The 19,783-nt window shown below is 31.2% G+C and overlaps 2 protein-coding genes and 1 non-coding gene across 4 annotated transcripts in view; all 3 read right to left on the reverse strand.

Annotated features, from left to right (window-relative positions):
* Positions 1-19,783, reverse strand: part of LOC137922426 (NADH dehydrogenase [ubiquinone] flavoprotein 1, mitochondrial-like) — a 486,084-nt gene that overhangs the window by 20,478 nt on the left and 445,823 nt on the right. The window lies entirely within an intron of this gene.
* Positions 14,840-19,769, reverse strand: Ppt2 (palmitoyl-protein thioesterase 2). 2 transcript variants are annotated; one of them, XM_068765227.1, is made up of 7 exons: positions 19,673-19,769; positions 19,374-19,531; positions 18,628-18,769; positions 17,681-17,788; positions 16,716-16,887; positions 15,738-15,839; positions 14,840-15,616 (listed from the first exon to the last, which is right to left on the reverse strand). In XM_068765227.1, the coding sequence occupies exons 2-7, from the start codon at positions 19,506-19,508 to the stop codon at positions 15,418-15,420; spliced, it is 858 nt and encodes a 285-aa protein (XP_068621328.1). In that variant the 5' UTR covers positions 19,509-19,531; positions 19,673-19,769; the 3' UTR covers positions 14,840-15,417. The 2 variants fall into 2 exon arrangements, with proteins under 2 accessions (XP_068621328.1, XP_068621329.1); XM_068765228.1 differs by lacking the exon at positions 19,673-19,769 and having other exon boundaries at positions 19,374-19,565.
* On the reverse strand, positions 16,463-16,534 carry TRNAQ-CUG (transfer RNA glutamine (anticodon CUG)). The gene has a single exon. It is a non-coding gene; the product is annotated as a tRNA-Gln (tRNA).

The raw sequence follows: 19,783 nt of genomic DNA on the forward strand, positions 1-19,783 counted from the left end.
GGTAGGAACAGTTCTACTTTCAGCGTCATCTGACGACCTTCACAATGTCAAACATTCTCTCTCTAGCTTGGCCTAAGCATAATCGATAACTTACCACCAATCTATATAGCAGATTAAAAGTGCCGGTTTTGTGTTTTGAACTAAGATTTTTTTTTGCTTCTTACTTATATAAATATAAGTAAAAAGTTATTTTTTTTAATTAGCACCGTCCGTCTTTAGTCAAGCACATTGTTATGAGGAAAGTGTATAGAGAACTATACCCGGTATTGTATTATTCATTGTCCACCCAAATAAAGTACCGGCCACTTAAATGGAATAGGTATATGCGATAACACACAGTACATTCCCTTTTATTTTACGTAAAGGGTAAAAAAGAAAGAAAAGTATGAGAAAGTAGCCAAGACGTGATCTTTTCAATTTAGCAAGTGTATTCCCCGTCATCACTGGCAGATATTGACCTGATTTCTAAAATGTACGAGACTTATTTTGTAAAAAAAAAATTATTGTTGCTGTTGTCAACTACAAATTATTTTATCCATTTTTAAGTAATGAGCCGGCTAGTGCTTAAGATGTGTAAGTCCTGTAATAAAGGCATCAAATATTTATATTTTTTTAATTACGTCGTAGTTTGCTGACTGTGCTATTGTCTATAGACATTTTGTAAAGCGTGAGAGTACCACGTTAGATGTAGGAATGTTTCTACTTCAGCATATGTAAGTTTTTAAAGATTATCAGTAATTGTATTTTTATGTATTAGTTTTTAGTTTTTGTGTGCAAAGCTAAGGAATAACATGCCAATAAACTATTAAATTTAGCCTATAAAATTTAATTTTTATTTAATGACGTACAGAAAACAGTACTATAATAAAAAATATATATGCACATTTTCAAACATGATACTATTGAAGTTTCCAAAATTTAAATATGAACAACATCCGAGAAAACCACAAAACTAGAAAACTTCTAGAGCAGACCTCTATGTCGCCCGTCAACATATCCAAGGTCGCAGAAAGTCGCTGTAGGCTGCACACGACTGGGTATCGTGGTCTTTGAGGGAAGTCTACGCCTTTCAATTGGCGTCAATCGACTGTCGTGATGACGATGATGATAATGCTCTGTGAAGTGATAGGCTGATTAACCTGATCGTGATGCAAAAACTAGGTTGGATTCGATCGCGGGTTCACTTTGTATGTATTATGAACAATATCCACTGCTCAACAGTTGTGAAGAAATATATTGTGGGGAAACCTAAGCTGATTTATCCATCAATTCACTCTGGGCTCATTTGGTTCCGGCTAAGCGCCCTTCGGTTTGTATTTCTACTCTAGGACGTTGAATATTACGCTGTAAATAAATTTGGATAATTCATTTCTAAGTTGAATTTTAAATAAAATTATCATCCAGTTTGCACTGCTGTCCTCCTTACACAAGGTTTTAGATACAGAGTTGTTTTCATCTTTATTACGCTGAGCCACCTGTCCCTATCTTAGGCTTTGGAATTGGTTAGACCAACTGATGGGATTACGATTGATCAGACGTTTTTCCTCTACTTTTAAAATCACTGAAAATTATTAGATGTTTAAACCGTTCTTGATACAGATAGGTGGTGCAGAATGGACTCTATGATGTAGTCCACGCAATATGCAGCATCTTTCTCTAGCACCACATGTCGAAAGTATCCTCATGATCTAGTTTACGTTTCTGATCTATAGCTAAATATGAAAACAGAAAGTTTTATTCTCTTACTCCTCGAGAGTTGCTTTCCTTTTGTGCAGCTGACATTAAGTTTTTGTCAACTCATACGCCTTAGTTTTTTTTCCCTTTAATCCTGTTTAACTGATGATAATCCCTATATAATTAAAATCTAAAATTATTGCAAGTAGTATATTTTTAAAGAATATTAACATGGCGTTCGGGACTTCTATACATCAATTGGTACCATAAATATAGAAATTAATGTAGGATATAAAAACCGATAAAAATTAAAATTCAACATATTTCTTCCGTTCAATGTAATAGGAATTGACAAAAAATACATCGTATAAATCTAATTCAACAGTCCGTCAGGATTGTTTGTTTGAATAAATCAAGTTTTCCTTGTAGATCCTTTTACAATTTATAACATAACTTCCTTCCTCCTTCCTACCTTGTTCGTTCTATCGTTTCCTAGTACGTAGAGAAATTATTCAACGAACACTTATTACAAATACGTAAACCCTTATCACTGTGTTACATCAGCGTCACGAACGACGCGAGATTCTGAAAAATTTGTGTAAATGTGGTACGACTCACGCATGTCACAAATTCTTATCATACAAAACTGAGAAACCGTGTGTGTTTATGCCAATAGATAAGTATATCTTTTGTAAGTCAGATGATCAATCACATGTTATTTCCACGGATTATTACAGGTAAATATATATGTAATATATGAATTTAAACGCGAATTTAATATAAAAAAGGATATGTAGCCATCACAGCATTGTAAATTCGTGTAATTGTGTTAAAAAAGTAATTATTGTGTGAACAATAATGCACCGACAGCAAGGATTTTTTGAATTAAATTATTAGTACTGTCCGCAAAACAGACTGCGTACAATTTTACTAACAAATCTTACTGAGATTATTTGTCAGTCTTCCAACAAACACATGCATATTTATATAAGACTTTAAACTAATTTAACTTATCCTGTACAGGTGTTGAAATATAACATTTCCAATTTTAATATTCAAAGAAAAAAACATATGAAGTTCACTTTGAATTTTAGATTTTGAAGAACTAATAAAAATCCGTAGCGTTTTATAGTTGTCTGAGGGATTATCTGTTCATGAAATAAGAAGAATGAGAAGTCTGTTGACGTTTGCAGCGTCACCGAATTTGAGGAACAGTAACTAAGCATAGAGAGGACAATGTTTGAAATTTCTCTATGACATCAGGAAGAAAGAGATCTTATAAAGTAACCTTGAGCAGATTGACAAGTTGCAGTGGTAGCGGGTAGGATACTTAGCGTTCAAATCCAGTAGTTGTTGGGGCTTTCAGGTTCTGCAGTAGAGAACACAGACCGGCAGGTACAGCGTCGAATGTCCACCTAAAAGTTGGGATTGACGACCTTCTTAGAATCATCCGAAGACACTATGGTGCAGGTCGCTTCCAACCAGACTTATGAGAAATGTGTAGTGAAGATCTATGTACATCAATGAATGAAATGATAATTATATATAGACTTAAAATATATATGACTTGAGATTGACGCTAAGGATACAAAAATGCTTAGTTTAGGTGACCTTAATTAATTTAAAACTCCCGAGTATCAATCAGTAATAGATGATTCATCTCTTTTCAGTATAACAATTAGTGATAGATATAAAATGCTACTGTTCTATCAAGTTATAACTGTGTATTAAAAAGGTTAAATTTTTGTATTATATTATCTGTAATTCGTATATACATTTTTGTGCCTAACGTAACCTTTTCGAAAATAAAATAAAGCTTTCACAATTTTAAAACCTGTATTTTAGTAAAGCACCGTTAATTACCTTATACAATATACCGATGGAATTTATTACCAGTAGTAAGCAGTGGTAATCCAGCGGTAAAGGTCTAAGAATTGCGATCATAGGTCACGGGTTCGATTCCCGGGATGCAATCTTATGTATTTCACACTTTGTGCATTAATTATATAGGATTGTTACTGCGTACCATAATACCACACTGCGATCATCAACCTGTCTGCCTAGCGTGGTTATTATGATATATACTCCCATAGATATCATGGGTTGAAACGATAACAAGACAGTTTATATTTATACTTAAAACATTTTTTATTACCGTGTTATAAATCATTCGACCGCACATTTTAGTATATAGAGAAGTATTAGTATCTTGTACTACAATAACATAAAAAAATATATTGCTAATATTAATAATAATAAGATAATTGTTTATATTTAGAAATACTGTATTTTTAGAAGCACCGTTAGTTACCCTGTGTAGTTTATATCATTAGAATTTATGACTAAAGACGATGAACTAGTTGTATAGACGTGTTACATTTTAAACGTGCCCATACGTCGTGACTCACCTGTCCTGCCCTTACCAAATTGATGCAATCGCATACACCGCGAGAAATGTCTGAGTCACACACAAGACGACGGGCGGTCAAAGATTATTATAAAATAAACATTCATACCTAATTGTTTTTTGATAACATCATCTAATTGTAATTATGATAGATAGTACTATTTTGTTTTTATTACACCTCGATCTTTGTAGCTTTTTTACCCTTTTTTCTACTGGGGACCTCTCGCTCTCCCCTGTCGTATTTATGGGACAGAGCATTACAATCTTACTTATAATTTACAATAAATAATTTTTTAATGGAATCAGGCGTTACCTTGCGGAAGTACATCCTAAGTAAGAAAAGGACCAATATTTAGCCACTTCTGCACATGCAGTAGTAGTCGTGCAACAAATTCGTGTCGTGCAAAAAGTGTGATCCGCATTGTTTGCCGCATACGCATTTATCAGCGGGCTGGCGGGCGGTGCACTTTGTTGCACGACTACTACTGCATGTGCAGAAGTGACTAAATATTGGTCCTTTTATTACATATATAAATTTAATTTCACTTTTTATCACTGTTAAACAATTTTTGCTTATTCACATAACTTTTAGCTTTATTTATTTCACATAAGTATTTTACTTTTCCCCCTATTCCTTATCACCCGACCTACTGTGTACTATTTTCACCTTTGTTATTAATTACTTCCTCAATTATCGCTCTGCAACATTTGAGGAACGCAGGCCTGTCTTTGTCACTGTTTATCAATGAGGCGATGCTGTCCTCGCTAATCTTTTTTCCTAGCAGCTTTTGTACCCTTACCAGCCCAGAATTTAAAAATAATTTTTTAGTGCATTTCTAAATAAAACCTTTAATTCATTATGAATTTCTGAATATTTAAACCTGTCTAAACCTTATTATACTTATCCAGATCTACCGAAGAATAATAAAGCGATTATGTAAGTACGTAGTTTAACAAGAAGTATGTATATCACAGAAATTTGATTATAATAAAACATTAACTGTTTTATATAGCTATGAAAACAATGACTTTGAAAAGTATTACATTTGTATGTTTTATAATTTTACAAAATTCAGCTGCTTATTGGAGGCCCTAATCAAGTAAGTTAAAGCCAAGGAGTTGATATTTAAGATTGAGTCTAAATATAAAACAGAACGCCATTTATTAAAAATGTAATAGGTGTATTTGTTGAACGTTACCACATGAATGCATTTTGGGCTACTATTCAATATTTTATAATTGTTAACATTGTTTTTTATACACAATAAGAAGTTAAATGATGCCCATGTTCACAATTTGTTTCGTTTGATTTTATAAACAAAGTTGTTCTTGAACAATTCCAGCTGATGACCAAAAGTCACAAGTTTTTGACATTGATAAAAAAGTCGAGAAGATAACACAAGGGAAAGTCCTACCCAGGTGAATGTTATCGACATTGGTAAATACCCTTTCGTACGCCCTATTGTTCATCTACTTGAAATATTAGATAATGAACATTTCCGTCTAAGTTAAACCTTCTTGTTTTAGATAAGTTAAATTCGTCGAATGCCACTTTTAACTAAGTGAGGGTTTAGAAAATGATTCAGAGATGTTAATTCTTTTTAGGTATATCTTGTAATCAGTCAAAAGCTAATAATTATACTGGGTGATTTGTTATAGATATAAAACCTTAATTAGGGTGAATTTATACCTAATTTGTTCATGAGTTAATGTATGGTACACCCTGTTCAAGAATCAATAGTTTTAGTCATAGTAAATAACGTAATGAGAATATAGTAAGAAAAAGCATTTTCAAAATTCGATTCACTATATATTAAAATTAATTATTATTTACTATCTGTCTCTACAGACATTGTTCTGCCAGAAGTAATTGTGTACCTACCTTACCTTACCTGTCGCATTCCAATGTAAAAATAAACTAATGTAACATATTTCCGAGTAATCACTTTACATAGGGAGATTGGAAATATGCATAAAAAACCTAAAGCTTTTTGTTGACTAATGAGCAATAAATTCAAATCTTTAAAGCTTTTACACCTATAACCAATCAACCTGTATACAAATATTATAATAATTATCTACTTAAAAACTAAATCCATTTTGTCGTATCGGTTTGTTTATTTATATTCTATGCGCGTTGCGAATTCAATCGCCTCTGGCCACCGAGTCGAGTTCAAGAAAAATGCTATGAGTCATATACAAGACGTAGGCGCACAGATTCGAACTTTAAACTATAATATATAGCTATTTTTGACTATTTATATAAGTTCTAATTGAAACACCATTTGGTAATAGAGAAGTTTAAAAGAGTTCTCTATCGACAACGATAGCAGCTTCATACAGAATGCTTCTGTGGAATAATTGTATAGAAATCCATGATTATTTTCACTTTATACACCTATAGGAATGATATCATAAAGGGTTCTCAGTGTTCGTGGCAGGGACTCGTTGTGGCGTCGCTTGTCAACGCGGTGTTCTGTTATACTTTAGGCGTTACTCGAAGTACGGCTTCTGTCAACAAGAGTTCTATCTTCACTTAAAGTGTGGCATTCGTTGGTGCTCGCGGGATTTAACGATTGGGCGATTTCATGTAGCTACAAGTATGGCAGTTACAACCATAAACATTAAAAAGCTTCTTCGTACAATTTCATCAATAAAAACTACAGAACTTAAGCTTGCGGGCTTAAAATACGTTGGTGTCACTACTCCTAGTGATTTATAATGCTGGGGTTTGTCACTCAGTCAAATTTTAACGACGCATTGTTTTTTATTGCGATATTGACGTCAATTAATGCCACCATAACTCTAAAAGTAATTTCTTTTTAATTTATTATTATTTGTAATTAAATATATATAGAGCATATTGCAATGTACTGTCTCTTAAGAAGCGCTAGTGTTTTTAATTGGAACGGCTAAGAAAATATCGATATTTTGTATAACCCATATTTTAATTTTATCTAGCGTTTAAAACATTTATATAATTCTTATAATGTAAATAAAACCAAATTAACAATTTACATTAATTGATTCGGTTTTGGAGGAAATTTACTCTATTAAAGTAGAACGAATCATTTCCGAATTAAAATTTTTCCTAGTCCGACTCTGATGCATACTTCGCCGAGTTGGAGACGCGACGCGGATAGGAAGAAATGAGACAAATACATATGATTGCTAATAGCCAACAACTCTGTTCCTGTTTTACTGGGAACACTATTTTTATTAGAAAAGACATTCGCGGAGACAAAATTGTTACACTTCGATGAATTTTAAGCTCACATAGAAAATTACAGTGAAAATTTTAAAATACATATCCTGGAATTTAAGAAATAAATTGTATTTAAATAATATGTGTTCTAATAATAAATAATGAATAGAGATTATGGGCGTTTATAATTAAACGAAGGTTTATAAAAGAGTCAAATTACTGCGAAAAGCCCAAAGCCCTTTAAGCGAGGAAACAGCATTTCAGCAGTCAACGACAAAAAGAAATGTATTGCTTTGAACAACGTTGAATTGTTGAACGTTCTGATGTCAGCGTGACGTCTATCCGGATGACGCGACGGCAATAAGCTTACAATGCAGATTGTCATCAATCAAATACAAATTGTCCTCTCCGGCGAGTAAGATTAAGAAAGTATAGCGAACGTATAGCTAGACAGGACCCGCGATCATCCTAGATTTTTATGCATCGCTCTTGTTATAGGATTTTTCTTTCGTCGCTTCTCCCAACCTATACGCTTTTCGAACTGATAGTAATATTAACTAGTCAATAACAACCTAACGAGGTCTGTATACTTGCTGCGAAACTCCGCAAAGCCTCCGGTCCTTCAGAACGCTCTCTCTGTATCTCAGAATACTCGTCACTTTTCGCCGTCCTTAAAGCGAATTAAAATAAATTCTTCTCCCCGTATCGTTGCCGAGACATTCGCGTCATATCGAGCCCCCATAGGGCACGACACGATGCACCGAACATTGATTAAACTTATGTTCATAACATGGCGGCCGCGCCCGCATAGCCCGCGTTCAAGCGAGGGCGGTCAGGAAAGGCCCGTGTTACTCTCGACCGCTGAGTAGTCCTCGCTTCGCTTAACTTACACTACTTTATACATCTACACGGGTATAGTCCCTCTTCGTGCTTACGTCTTCAATGTAACTGGGATACGATCATCCAGTGTAAATTTTTAGTCGATGGACCTCGTGTTTCCACGTACTTAATTTCGATGAAGGTGCACAAAGCCTGAATCGGCTAGCAGCACAACTTCAAACATATCAAATGCAAATAATAACTGTTAAAATTGAGGTTCGGTCATCTGTGACAATGATAGCCCAAGCTCAAGTCAAGAAGGGACTCTCGGGGACTCTAAGCAGTCTAAGATATCAGTCGCATCCCAATCCTGTAAAATTGCAAGTGACGTAATTACCCCACTCGGGTTATCTAAACGAAGTTTACTCTGAGCGCCTTTTGCGCTCTGACACAGAAGAAGGCCTGAAGAGCCCAATTTGAAAGAAAATACAATCAAATTGAACTTACTCATAAAGGCATCATTCGGTTTAAAGCTACAAGGATTCCAAACGCGTCTAGGTCTGTGAAATGGCCAGTACAAAATCAGACAAGATAATTTTTTGTGTAGTCTCAGAAAGAGACAATACGTTAAATTAGTTTTAATCTCTTAGTACTAAATTAGCGTTTATTTTAGCTATGTATCACCATACTAAAAGTAATGTAAAATTCACATCTGTATTCATCCGTATATGATAAACATTGCATTCACATATTGCAGGGTTAAATCCCTGAAATAGATATTGCAAGTAAATTACTTTTATAAGATAAGAATTTAAAGAACAATGATCCAACACTAAGTCACTGTAGTAAAACAAAAAGAAATAACGATTTAGATAAGTTTTATTGCAAATATGACCTTTTTTTTAATGAAAGTAATAATAATTAAAAATAATCTTATAAATACGATTATTATTTTGTGGAAGATGTAAAATTTATCATTATATTAACATAAACAAATATATATGTTCAGATCAGGGGATTTTTATAATCTATAACAAGTGTTTATTGGTTTTTAAAGAGCCCTTAGCGGAACTAACTGACAATGTCATTAGATTGAAGTGGTTAATCATAGACTGCGGCGGTCACCTTCCTGGACGTTGTACACGTGTAAACATGATCTATACATGGGAAATATACTGGTTTTACTTGGTGGATTAGTTAATAAATAACGAAATGTCTTATACACAGATTATTAATAAAACGAGTCTAGAAATCTGTAATAAAGTTTAATAATTTTTAAATTAAAATGGACATCCTTCGGCACCGTAATTATGTTAAAACTATGTTTTATTATTATTTAAAATAGTTCAGTTATACACCAGGATCGCCAACCTGCTGCTCGCAAGCTACATGCGACTCTTTGAAGGATTATTTTATTGCTTCGATTATTTGTCGAATTATTTGGATAGTAGGGACAACGTATTTATGTGAATTTTTTTGTTCAACTTTAATTTTCGTGAAATTTAAACACCAATTAGTATCTCAACAGATAAAATTATACTAAGAAGTGCTGTATGTGTGTAATCAATGATTAATTAAAGAATTCAAAATATCTTTATAAGAGTAGGCATGTACAGACGCATTTCAATCGTAGATTATTTTAACTTTTTAAATAGTAAGCTACCACCGCCTCGGAACGCTGATATGTCAAGGAAAACCTCCCAGAAACTCAACAGTTGCTCAAGTGAAATTTAATAATTTTTATGTGCACATTATAATATCCATAATGTAAATTAGTCAACAAACCAAGATCCACACATGCCGATCAACTTTAAACTCTTGAATGCTATAGTAAGATTTACTTAATAATAAACTTTTAATTTTAGATTTAAAACTAAAAAGCGGAATGTCTGAGATATCTCGTGGAAGTTATACTATGTATGCGTACATTCAGACTCATGAATGATTTGTTGACTTCTTGAAGACGAATTAATAATATTTTAAAGAAGTGTCGTTTCGAGTATGTTTCCCTGAAGATCAAGAGGAGACCGAAATACGACAGATGCCTCATATCCTACGTTAAGCGACAGCTCAGGCTGAACATGCTTGGCGAATGGAATAGGAGGTATACGGAAGGAACGACGGCATCCACAACGAGGAAATTCTTCCCGAAAGTCGTATCAGCCTACCGCGTTCTCCTATAATAATCGGTGGTTCTAGGAATGAGAGCGAGAGAAGGAAGGCGATATATTTACGAAGATATGAAATAGAAAGGAAGGAAGAGATTGTGAAGGACAGAAGGAAAGTATAAAAGAAATTGAGAATGATGAATAAGATTAAAATATTGTATAGTCCTCTCCCACACAGGTTAGGGGGAACATATTAAAAAAACAAGTCTGACGATAGCCATTCGTAAGGCAATTCAATTCCTAAGAAAACTCTTTATTTTCATTTCATACAATAAACCTTCACAAAAAGGAACCGTTTCATGTTCGAAAACGAAATAATATATTTCGTATTTAATTTTTAATTTTGATCTACACCAGATATTCACTGCTAAATAGCTCTGTGAGTGTTATAAATTTAATGAATTTGATTTTCGAAATTATTGAGTACATATATTGCAGCCATGGTGAATGAATAAAAAATATACCGTTTATTTATTCACATTGTTTCAAAAATAGCTTTTATTGTTTTTTTTTTTATCACAGAAGTTTGTAATGATTCTTTTGTATTATTCACTATGACAACAACCATCATGATACATACAACTGTTATAAATAACTTCTCACTGATAAAAAGTTATCTTAAAACTAACAAACAAATACGACGTAAAAGAGAACCAAACATCGATTTAATTCTGCGATTGACAACTAGAAGATTTTACTATCAACATTTTTATATTCATATCTTTGTGAACGATAACATACTTCTGAGAAATAGTTATATTCAGTAACCCTTTTGCGAGATTCCTAAGTGAACTACATTCGTCCCATAGACTAACTAAGTACCTAAGTACTACTACTTAAGTTGTTTTTTTTTTGTTTTCGGGGAGAAGGATGTTCAAGTTACTGTCTCTGGGCGGAAGGCATGGTGATGAGGGATTTATACCCACTAAATACCCACGATAATCGCCCCCTATGTTATTTGAGGAATCGCGGTATCCCTTGGTAAAGGGTCCTCCCGCGCTCGTCCCTCTTGCTTCGCTACAACCTCAAACCCTCGTGGCGCTGTCGCGATGGTTCGAGACCACATCAATCCATCGACTGCCTCATTGTCACTGAAGCTGGAGGGAGTTTAAGGTCGCTACCTTAACAAGGTGCTATTTCTACCATATTTTATAAGCATCTGAATGAAACGAACTTATTGGTATGTAGTGAAGTATTAGTATCTACTTTTGCCTGTATGCTAGCTTCAGTTTACGTATTAAAATTGTATAATTGAGATGAAAATAAGAAAAATGCTAATGAACTTCAATATATTTTTAATAAAACACAAGGTTTTAATGAATTTTATCCAAAATCATTATCATCAAAGTTGTAGGATGTTCCCATAGACTTCAAATATTACTCGATTAAAGCATTCAACGTCTTCCGACAAACTTACGAAGGCCGATTCCAATTTTTTGAAATATACTTTAACATCTTCATTGCCAGTATCCATACAAGACTACACCAAACCACAGTAAATCCTTTTAGCCTGTTTGTTATTTCTGCGACATCTTTACCATATAACTGCTTCTTGGATGACTGGTAGACAGTGCATATTCAACATTAATTCCGCAATGATCAAATGAGTAAAAGTCAATAAATAATTTAATAGAGATAAAACACGTTACAGGGTAAACAGGAATAAGACACAAGAGAAAACCCCTCAGCGCAAACAAGTGGTTTTTTTAACCGGGCATGCATTGCTGCCCAAGTGGCATTTCCCGATTCCGAGGGTTCGTGGAGACAGTGGCTTAGTGTAAAACCTTTTTTAAGATAGCGGTACTCGAGTGTTCCGTAGGAAGACTCGACTCGGACCGCTATATACTACAATTTCACTGGAAAAAGAAGTCGCCGAGATCAATTTTAGTTCCATGTAGACACATGCTTACCTCGTTATCGCTAAACAATAGAGTTTGGATACATTTCTTGGTATTAACTCTGTCTGACGAAACGAATTGTTTTAATTTATCAATACTACCTGATCTCTTTTACAAAAGTCAGGATATCTTCAAGACATTTCTGCTGCTAGTATTTAAGTTTTATCGCCATCTGGTTTAAAGGGTGCCATTGTTGAAAAAATTTCTGGTTGCTAAATTGCTGTTTGTATTTAAGTTACTTTTAAGACATAGACAAGTTCGCGAGAAGTCATTGGATTCGGGCAGCACGAGGTCATCGTGGTGATCTTTGATGGAGGTCTGTCTTGGAGTAAGCGTCTGTCAGCTGACATGATGATGATGATAGGTTTTAAGTCTTTAACAGTAAGTCCGTCTAGTTTATTCACACCTAATATCTTTGATGTGTATAATTGCAGCTGTGTATATTTTTGTCGTAAGTTTATTAATAAAAAAATAAAATAGTGTTCGCGTTTTTAATGTGTGCCGATAGCTTACTAATGAAGTGAAAACTCTTCGTATCGTTTAAAGATAAAGTAGCAAGAGTTGTGTGATTAGTTCATAGATAACTTTTAATGACATTTTTTAAATATTTTCTTAGTTTCTATTTGGCATAGGCATCACTCAAAGATTGCCACGATGTGCAGCATCCTTAAGCCAAAATATTATTGAAATTTATTTTAATATCACAACTATAACAACACACACAAATATAGCAACAAGGTTTCTTTAAAATAAAGAATGATACAGTTGTAAAAATTGTATATTTCAAAGCTTCTACTTACAATTAAATTGTCTACATAAATGTTATTTAGCTATTAATGAAAATGGCCAAAGATTTACACTTAACTTATAAAATAAAATACAGTTACATTTAAAAACGTCGTCGATGTTAAATAGCCAAGAATCTTTGGCACAAAAATACTAGTCTTACTTCTTAATTAATATCAAGTTTCTTCTAGAATCGGGCCAAATTAATTTGCATAACAGCAGTTTGATTCTGTAGAGAGATTTAATTTCTACCAGTGTATTTTCATTTCTATAATCATTTTGACAGTTTTCTTCTTAAAAATAGATAGACCTAGTCGATCAACATCTTTTCAGCCGCAGGATGTCCACAGCTGGACGTGAAAATTGGCCATAAAATTCTAATACGACCAGTGCGTAGTCTTCATTTCAGATCCTTGAGGCAGCGGGCATCTGTTTTGCAAGCTTTTTTAGAGCTTTTACATCTTAACTCATTATATATAACCTTTTCGTGGATAGATATAATTAATTGAAAGCAAAAAGCAATGTACTAAACATTAAAAAAAGACAATTTTAAAAATATAAATCAGTAAAAATGCATGAGTCAACGCCCGCGCGATTCAGAATGAGTCAAATCTGATTATGGTTACATTATATTACCTTTGTACCGTGTAAGGCGATTTTGTATTAAGCTGAAATAGCTATTTCGACGATGAATAAAACCTTATTCATAACGTGAGGTCATAACAACACACTGTTGTCAAACATGATGTAATTTTCGTTAGAAAATATTACAATATATAATTAAATCTAAAGATTTTGTTACAATGTTGTTTTATTACATTTTTCTAATATAAATAGACAAATGCTTTATTACGTAATTGTTTAAAACCAATTCAGTGTACAAAACTGTACATTATTTATTTTACATGTTACAAAATTATCTACGAAATATTAAAACGTACAATACACAATACGAAAACTATTTAAAAAATATAAAAAGAAAATAGTTTTATTTTTAAAAAATACTTTAAATTTGTTTAAATGCATGAATTGTTTTTTATCCTTAAACCGAAATTTAAAAATTTAATTAGAGTCTGGCTCGGTGTAAATTATATTTCGGAAAAATTTAAAACAGTCGTGTTCTAAATTTGAAATCTAAACTGATAAAAACACGACTATATAGACTAATCATAAAAAATATGAGATTCGAAGAAATAATCAATTCTGCGCCAAGAGTATTCAGGCACAAAGTATATCACAACCACTAAAATACTTTTAATTTTTTATTATAGTGATCGCTTACATAATTACATTTTTTTCTTTATTAATTTTAAAATTTGGCAAATTTCCACATTTTTTAAATTTAACTTATCAAAATTAAAAACTTTAACAACTGGCCGCATGGACAGCCTGCAGAGGAAAAACCAAGAAAATCAATAACAATTTTTTTGATTGTGTCGTACAAGTATACATTTGTACTAAAAAACCAAGCCTTTGATGATAATTGATGTTCTAAACTATTAAACATATAATACAACTAATAATATATAATAATAATGCAACTCAAAGAAACATTATATTTATAATATAGGAAGCAAGTGTAATAAATAATAAAAAGAGATTTTTTTAAGTTGTGTTATCTAAGTCAGTTATGTAACATAAAATATGATACATGTGACGATCGTATTAAGATTTCTAGTTTTGTTAAATGTTACATGTATTTTTTGTACAAATTCCATTAAAAATACGATTTGTTCTATAATTATATGATTATTATCACTAAATGCTTTTCAGATCACACAGGTTATTCAATAACATATAACTAATAATGTTAATATTGTTTCTACTATAAAAAAAATATTACTACTAATGTCAAAATAACTAACCAAAGTTCCATGTTAATATTGTCTAAACAAACATTTTTTTACAATTATAAATATAAAGATGACAGTTTTAATCACATGCCAAAAAATATTCTTTAACATGTTTAACGCACGCGTCAACAGATGGCGTTGATATAAAAAATAAGGTGACCTATAATTTATATTATTGTTTGAATTTTTAGATTTATGATTTTACTATGTAAATAAATGATTATAGTGAACATTACATAATTTTATAAACGTTAAGTTTAACTATGTAAGAGATTACAAAATGTTTTGTAATTTAAGTAAACATATGAAACTCTGTGAGTTAACTAAGACTGGATCTCAGTATTATGATATTAGGATTAAACAATTAAAATTATACAAATTAATTTATGAAACTAGAATTTTTACATAATCTCCTGTAATTAATATCTCATTTATTCATATATTTTGTGTTAACATAGAATTGTAACTTTATCATATGAGTATTTGTGTCAATATTTTGTTGAACTAATGTGGGCCAATATATTCATTGTCTCTCTAGTCCCTGCTAAATTTAATATTAGTAAAATTTTGGTGCTAAAATGTATCTTTTGACAATCAGTATATAATTTTAATCTAAGTATGGCAATAAATAATCGTCGACAATACTAACGTTCATGTGCCAGTTAAAATGATTGACTCCTGGCACAGTGACAATGTGTAACCGTCCTCCCTCGTCCAAGGTTCGAAGCCCAATGTGATCTTCTAAATATATATCTTGACCTTTCATTTCTACCACCGTTTCATTTACATCATAATAGCCGAATTGACTGTAAAAGAGTTACGTTTACTATGTTAGACAGCAAATAATAGGAAAATATTTCTTATCTAAATAAATATAAAAAAAAGAAATAAAACTCGTTGTAGTCAAAAAATTGTCAAAACCCATACCTGCTTTCCCACGGCGTTATAACCTGGTCATCAGGACCTCCAATCAGCACCAGTCTTTTAAGTTTCAGCAAATTATTCTTAAAATCTTCTGATTTTTCTGATCTGTGAAATAATATCAATATTAATAAAACATTATTGTTATTTATAAATCATCCTCATCACTATAACATTAAATATATATATTTTTTATACTAATGAAATTAAACACTAAACAGAAAAAATAATCTGTGTTTTCATTGTACAAATGTAAGACTTTAAAGGAATAAAACCAATTTTGATGTTTAATGTTACTAACATAAAGGTAAAATAAATTAAGAATAAAATTTTGTCAAAAATTGGTAATTGGAAAAAAAGGTTTTCCATATTTATATGTAAAATGATTAATCAAATAAAAAATCGAAATTGGAATACATATTGCCGATTCTGTTAAAAAAACAATGAAGTAAATAGTTAATATAAAGTAAATGTTATTATTATAAGGTCAAATAGATTATCGCAAATGTTATCAGGATATTGACGTAATAAAAGTCCTCCATCAAAAGAAAACTAATTTTATGAGGTCATACATTTTATGTGCCAAGGTCTAAACAAAATTATCGTAAGTTGTTATTTTTTTAACATTATAATAAATCAAATTTATAAACATTATTGTATCCGATAAAATTGGAAAAATACAATAAATTCCTGTTTTTAAATACGCAAACGGAAAGAAACAACAAAAAGTCAGGTTCCACCGAGACTTGAACTCGGATCGCTGGATTCAGAGTCCAGAGTGCTAACCATTACACCATGGAACCAGCTGACTGCCATGTTGAAATAATTAAAGAGTATTTTTAGTTATCTCAACTAAAAATAAATAACTTTTATTTTTAATAATACATATAAAAAACCAATACATAAAAATAATTAGAATTAAAAAATAAACTTAGTCAACAGACAGTATTGAATTTAAAAAAAAATGAAGTTAATTATACATACTGAATATGATTATTTATATAAGGCAGGTACACACTGTATGTTTCATACAGCTTCTGATGGTAAGGATCCTTCCAATAGTTGCCCACAGATGTGTGTTGTCCCACCCGGGAGTAAAACAATTCATATGCTGTTTCCTTAACCAGTCCAGGAAATACTACATGAAGGAAACCAGCTGAAAGCATAAAGTTAAAATTGGATAACATTTTTCATAAAATATAACAGATAAATGCTATATGAATGAATTAAGAAAATTTAAGGGATTTATAACATATATTTATCATCTATACATAAAGAAATATATTTTTATTTTTATTAAATACATTTTATATAGCTATCTAAAATTGTTATTTTGTTATTATAGCATTAACAACAATAAATAAGAGTGACATCATTGTTGTTTTCTTTTAAAAGAAGCAGTAGATAATAAAAGGTTGAGAATCCATGGTGTAAATTATTACAAGTATTTTTCTTAATAATATATTGTAATCTATGTTAAATATTATATTACTATTCCTTCTATGAACATTAGATCAGATTGAGAAGCTTTATGATTAAAACTGGAAACTGGACATTTTAAACTAAAAAGTTAAATATAAAACATGTTTAGATAATTAAAATTCAGAGAAATTTTATTCCATGACAAATTATTTCTTCATAAATAAATATAATTTTTAAAAGAAAACTAAATCTAGCAAATTTGTATACTGTATTGCAACATATAAATGAATTTGAATTATGCTTACACAAATATGTGTACACAATAGTGACTAAAAACATGTTGATGTCCTCAATTTTATAAAATTGAACTAATTAATAGCATATTTGATTAGTTGCATTTTTAACTTATATTATGTTACGTTTAGAAGAACTTATTAGGAATCATTATTTAAATATAAAACAACTGTTTTTTTAAGAATGTAAATAAATATTGTAAACCAATTGAAAAAGTCAGTGCTCAAAATTACCTCCATATTGACCAGCTTGGGGCGAACTCAAAGATATGAAAGTGTCAACAGATATATTTGGAAATGTCTGAATTATTCCTCTAGCAACAAGACCACCTTGTGAATAACCTGAAATTTCAGAACCAATTATTAATATTTAAAAGAATAATCTTAAAGTGTGCAGGTTTCTGCAAATTTATAGTTTTTATATAAATGAATAGATATGGCTAAATAAATTAGTATAATGTATAGGCCAGTGTTTCCCAACCTTTTTCATGCCATACATGCATGTCCTCCCATTTATCACACATAATTTTTTAATTTCAAAATTGAATTGTTCACTTAAGAAACTAAAATGACAAGTTTTAGAAAGAAATCATTAGAAAATTGTTATTGAAATACTGTTAATAAATTTTCAAAACATCATGAAAAAACAAAATTCAACTTGTAAATAGTCTTAACAAAGATGTTTCTGCTAATTTTTAATTTTTAATTTAGTGAGGTCATTGCTACACAGAGATTTTATATTAGGTTTCGATTTTGGTAGCTGATTCCTGGTTTCATTTTTTTTGTGTGAGTTTACCACATCAAGACCATTTTCAAAAAATCAATTTGCCCCTTGTAGAGCAAGGGCCTGACATTGGAAAACACTGGTATAGAAATTGTTTAATCAGATATTTTTCCAGTTACTTTAATCATAGAAAATAGAGAGCTTAAATTTGTTACAAATAGATAAAAATGGAGTTTCAAAGTCCTCACAAGCAGTTGTTATACTTTCAAATTAAGTTTGTATATTATAAAAATTTTGCAGTTGATCCCGAATTTTTTTTTACACATAGGTTTATTCTTTAATATTCTAACAACAAATCAACTTTATGTAAATATACAATTAACAAATCCCTGGTAATAAGCAATAGTTATATCGAATACTAATTTAAATATTATAAATAATTAAAAGGATTATTTACCAATAACATTAATGCCTTCTGGATGTTTGGATGAAATATTGGCTACATCCTGTCCTATTTCTAATACTTGATGCCACATTGTTTCTAAGCTTGACCAACTTTCAAACCTGTTTACATTATATACTACTGTTCCTGGGTGTTTCTGAAATTATTGTTATTACAATTTTATACACACATACACAGGGAGATTTGTTACAGGTGTTAAAGTTTAAAGTGGTGAATGTATAGCTCACTTGCTGTCCATACATAACATTGAAAAAATCAATGGTTTGAAAAACAATTTTTAATGTAATAATAATATGGTAAAAAATTCCATTTTCGAAATTTGCATAACTATGTACTAAAATTAAATATAGTTTACTATCTGTCCCTGCAGAGCTTAAACTGCTAAAAGTAATGGGACTATTGTATTTCAATAGAAAAATATATTAATGTAAAATATTTCAAAGTTATCACTTTTACAGGTGAATGGAAAACGGCATAAAAGCTAACATTTCTTTTGAAAAATGAGCTCAACATTCACCCCTTTAAAGGTTTTACACTTACATTAAATCACCTATATATATACATGAATTTGTATATAAACTTAAAATTACATATGATATTTATTATCATATGTACACAGGTCATATGCAGATATAGTTGAGGTGTTAATGAATATTTAGCTGATACAGCAACATTCTACACATATTTTTTATACAATGACTATTTAGTAATAATAAAAAGAGAGTATTTCTGAAATTTACCTCTTGAATTCGAAATTTTATTATTTCCATGCTTCCACTTCCGGTCATGATACCGTGAATTAATACAACTGGTTTATAACTTGAGCATAAGCTTATAAATAGTGTCAAAAACAGACTGACTACTTTAGAAAACATTTTCGCGTCTTTCTTTTGTTAGGCTGCAAACAAAGGAAACAACTTAGTGGCGACTCAAAACACAACTGAAATACAAGAGTAGCTTTAAATCAGTTCTGTTGAGTGTGACGTTAATACGATTGACGTCATTAAAACACCAAGTATTTACGTTTTAAAATACTTACTCAGCAAAACAATCGTTTTTGAGTAAAAATGTTTAGTTAGAAGTTACAAGTAACAGTTGTTATTTTATAATTAATAATATTGTAACTGCTTCCTTAAGCTACAAATTTATC

This window comes from Battus philenor, unplaced genomic scaffold, assembly GCF_028537555.1.
Source record: "Battus philenor isolate CCGP_79_NKW_IND1 unplaced genomic scaffold, ilBatPhil1.0.hap1 SCAF_2, whole genome shotgun sequence".
NCBI lineage: Eukaryota > Metazoa > Arthropoda > Insecta > Lepidoptera > Papilionidae > Battus > Battus philenor.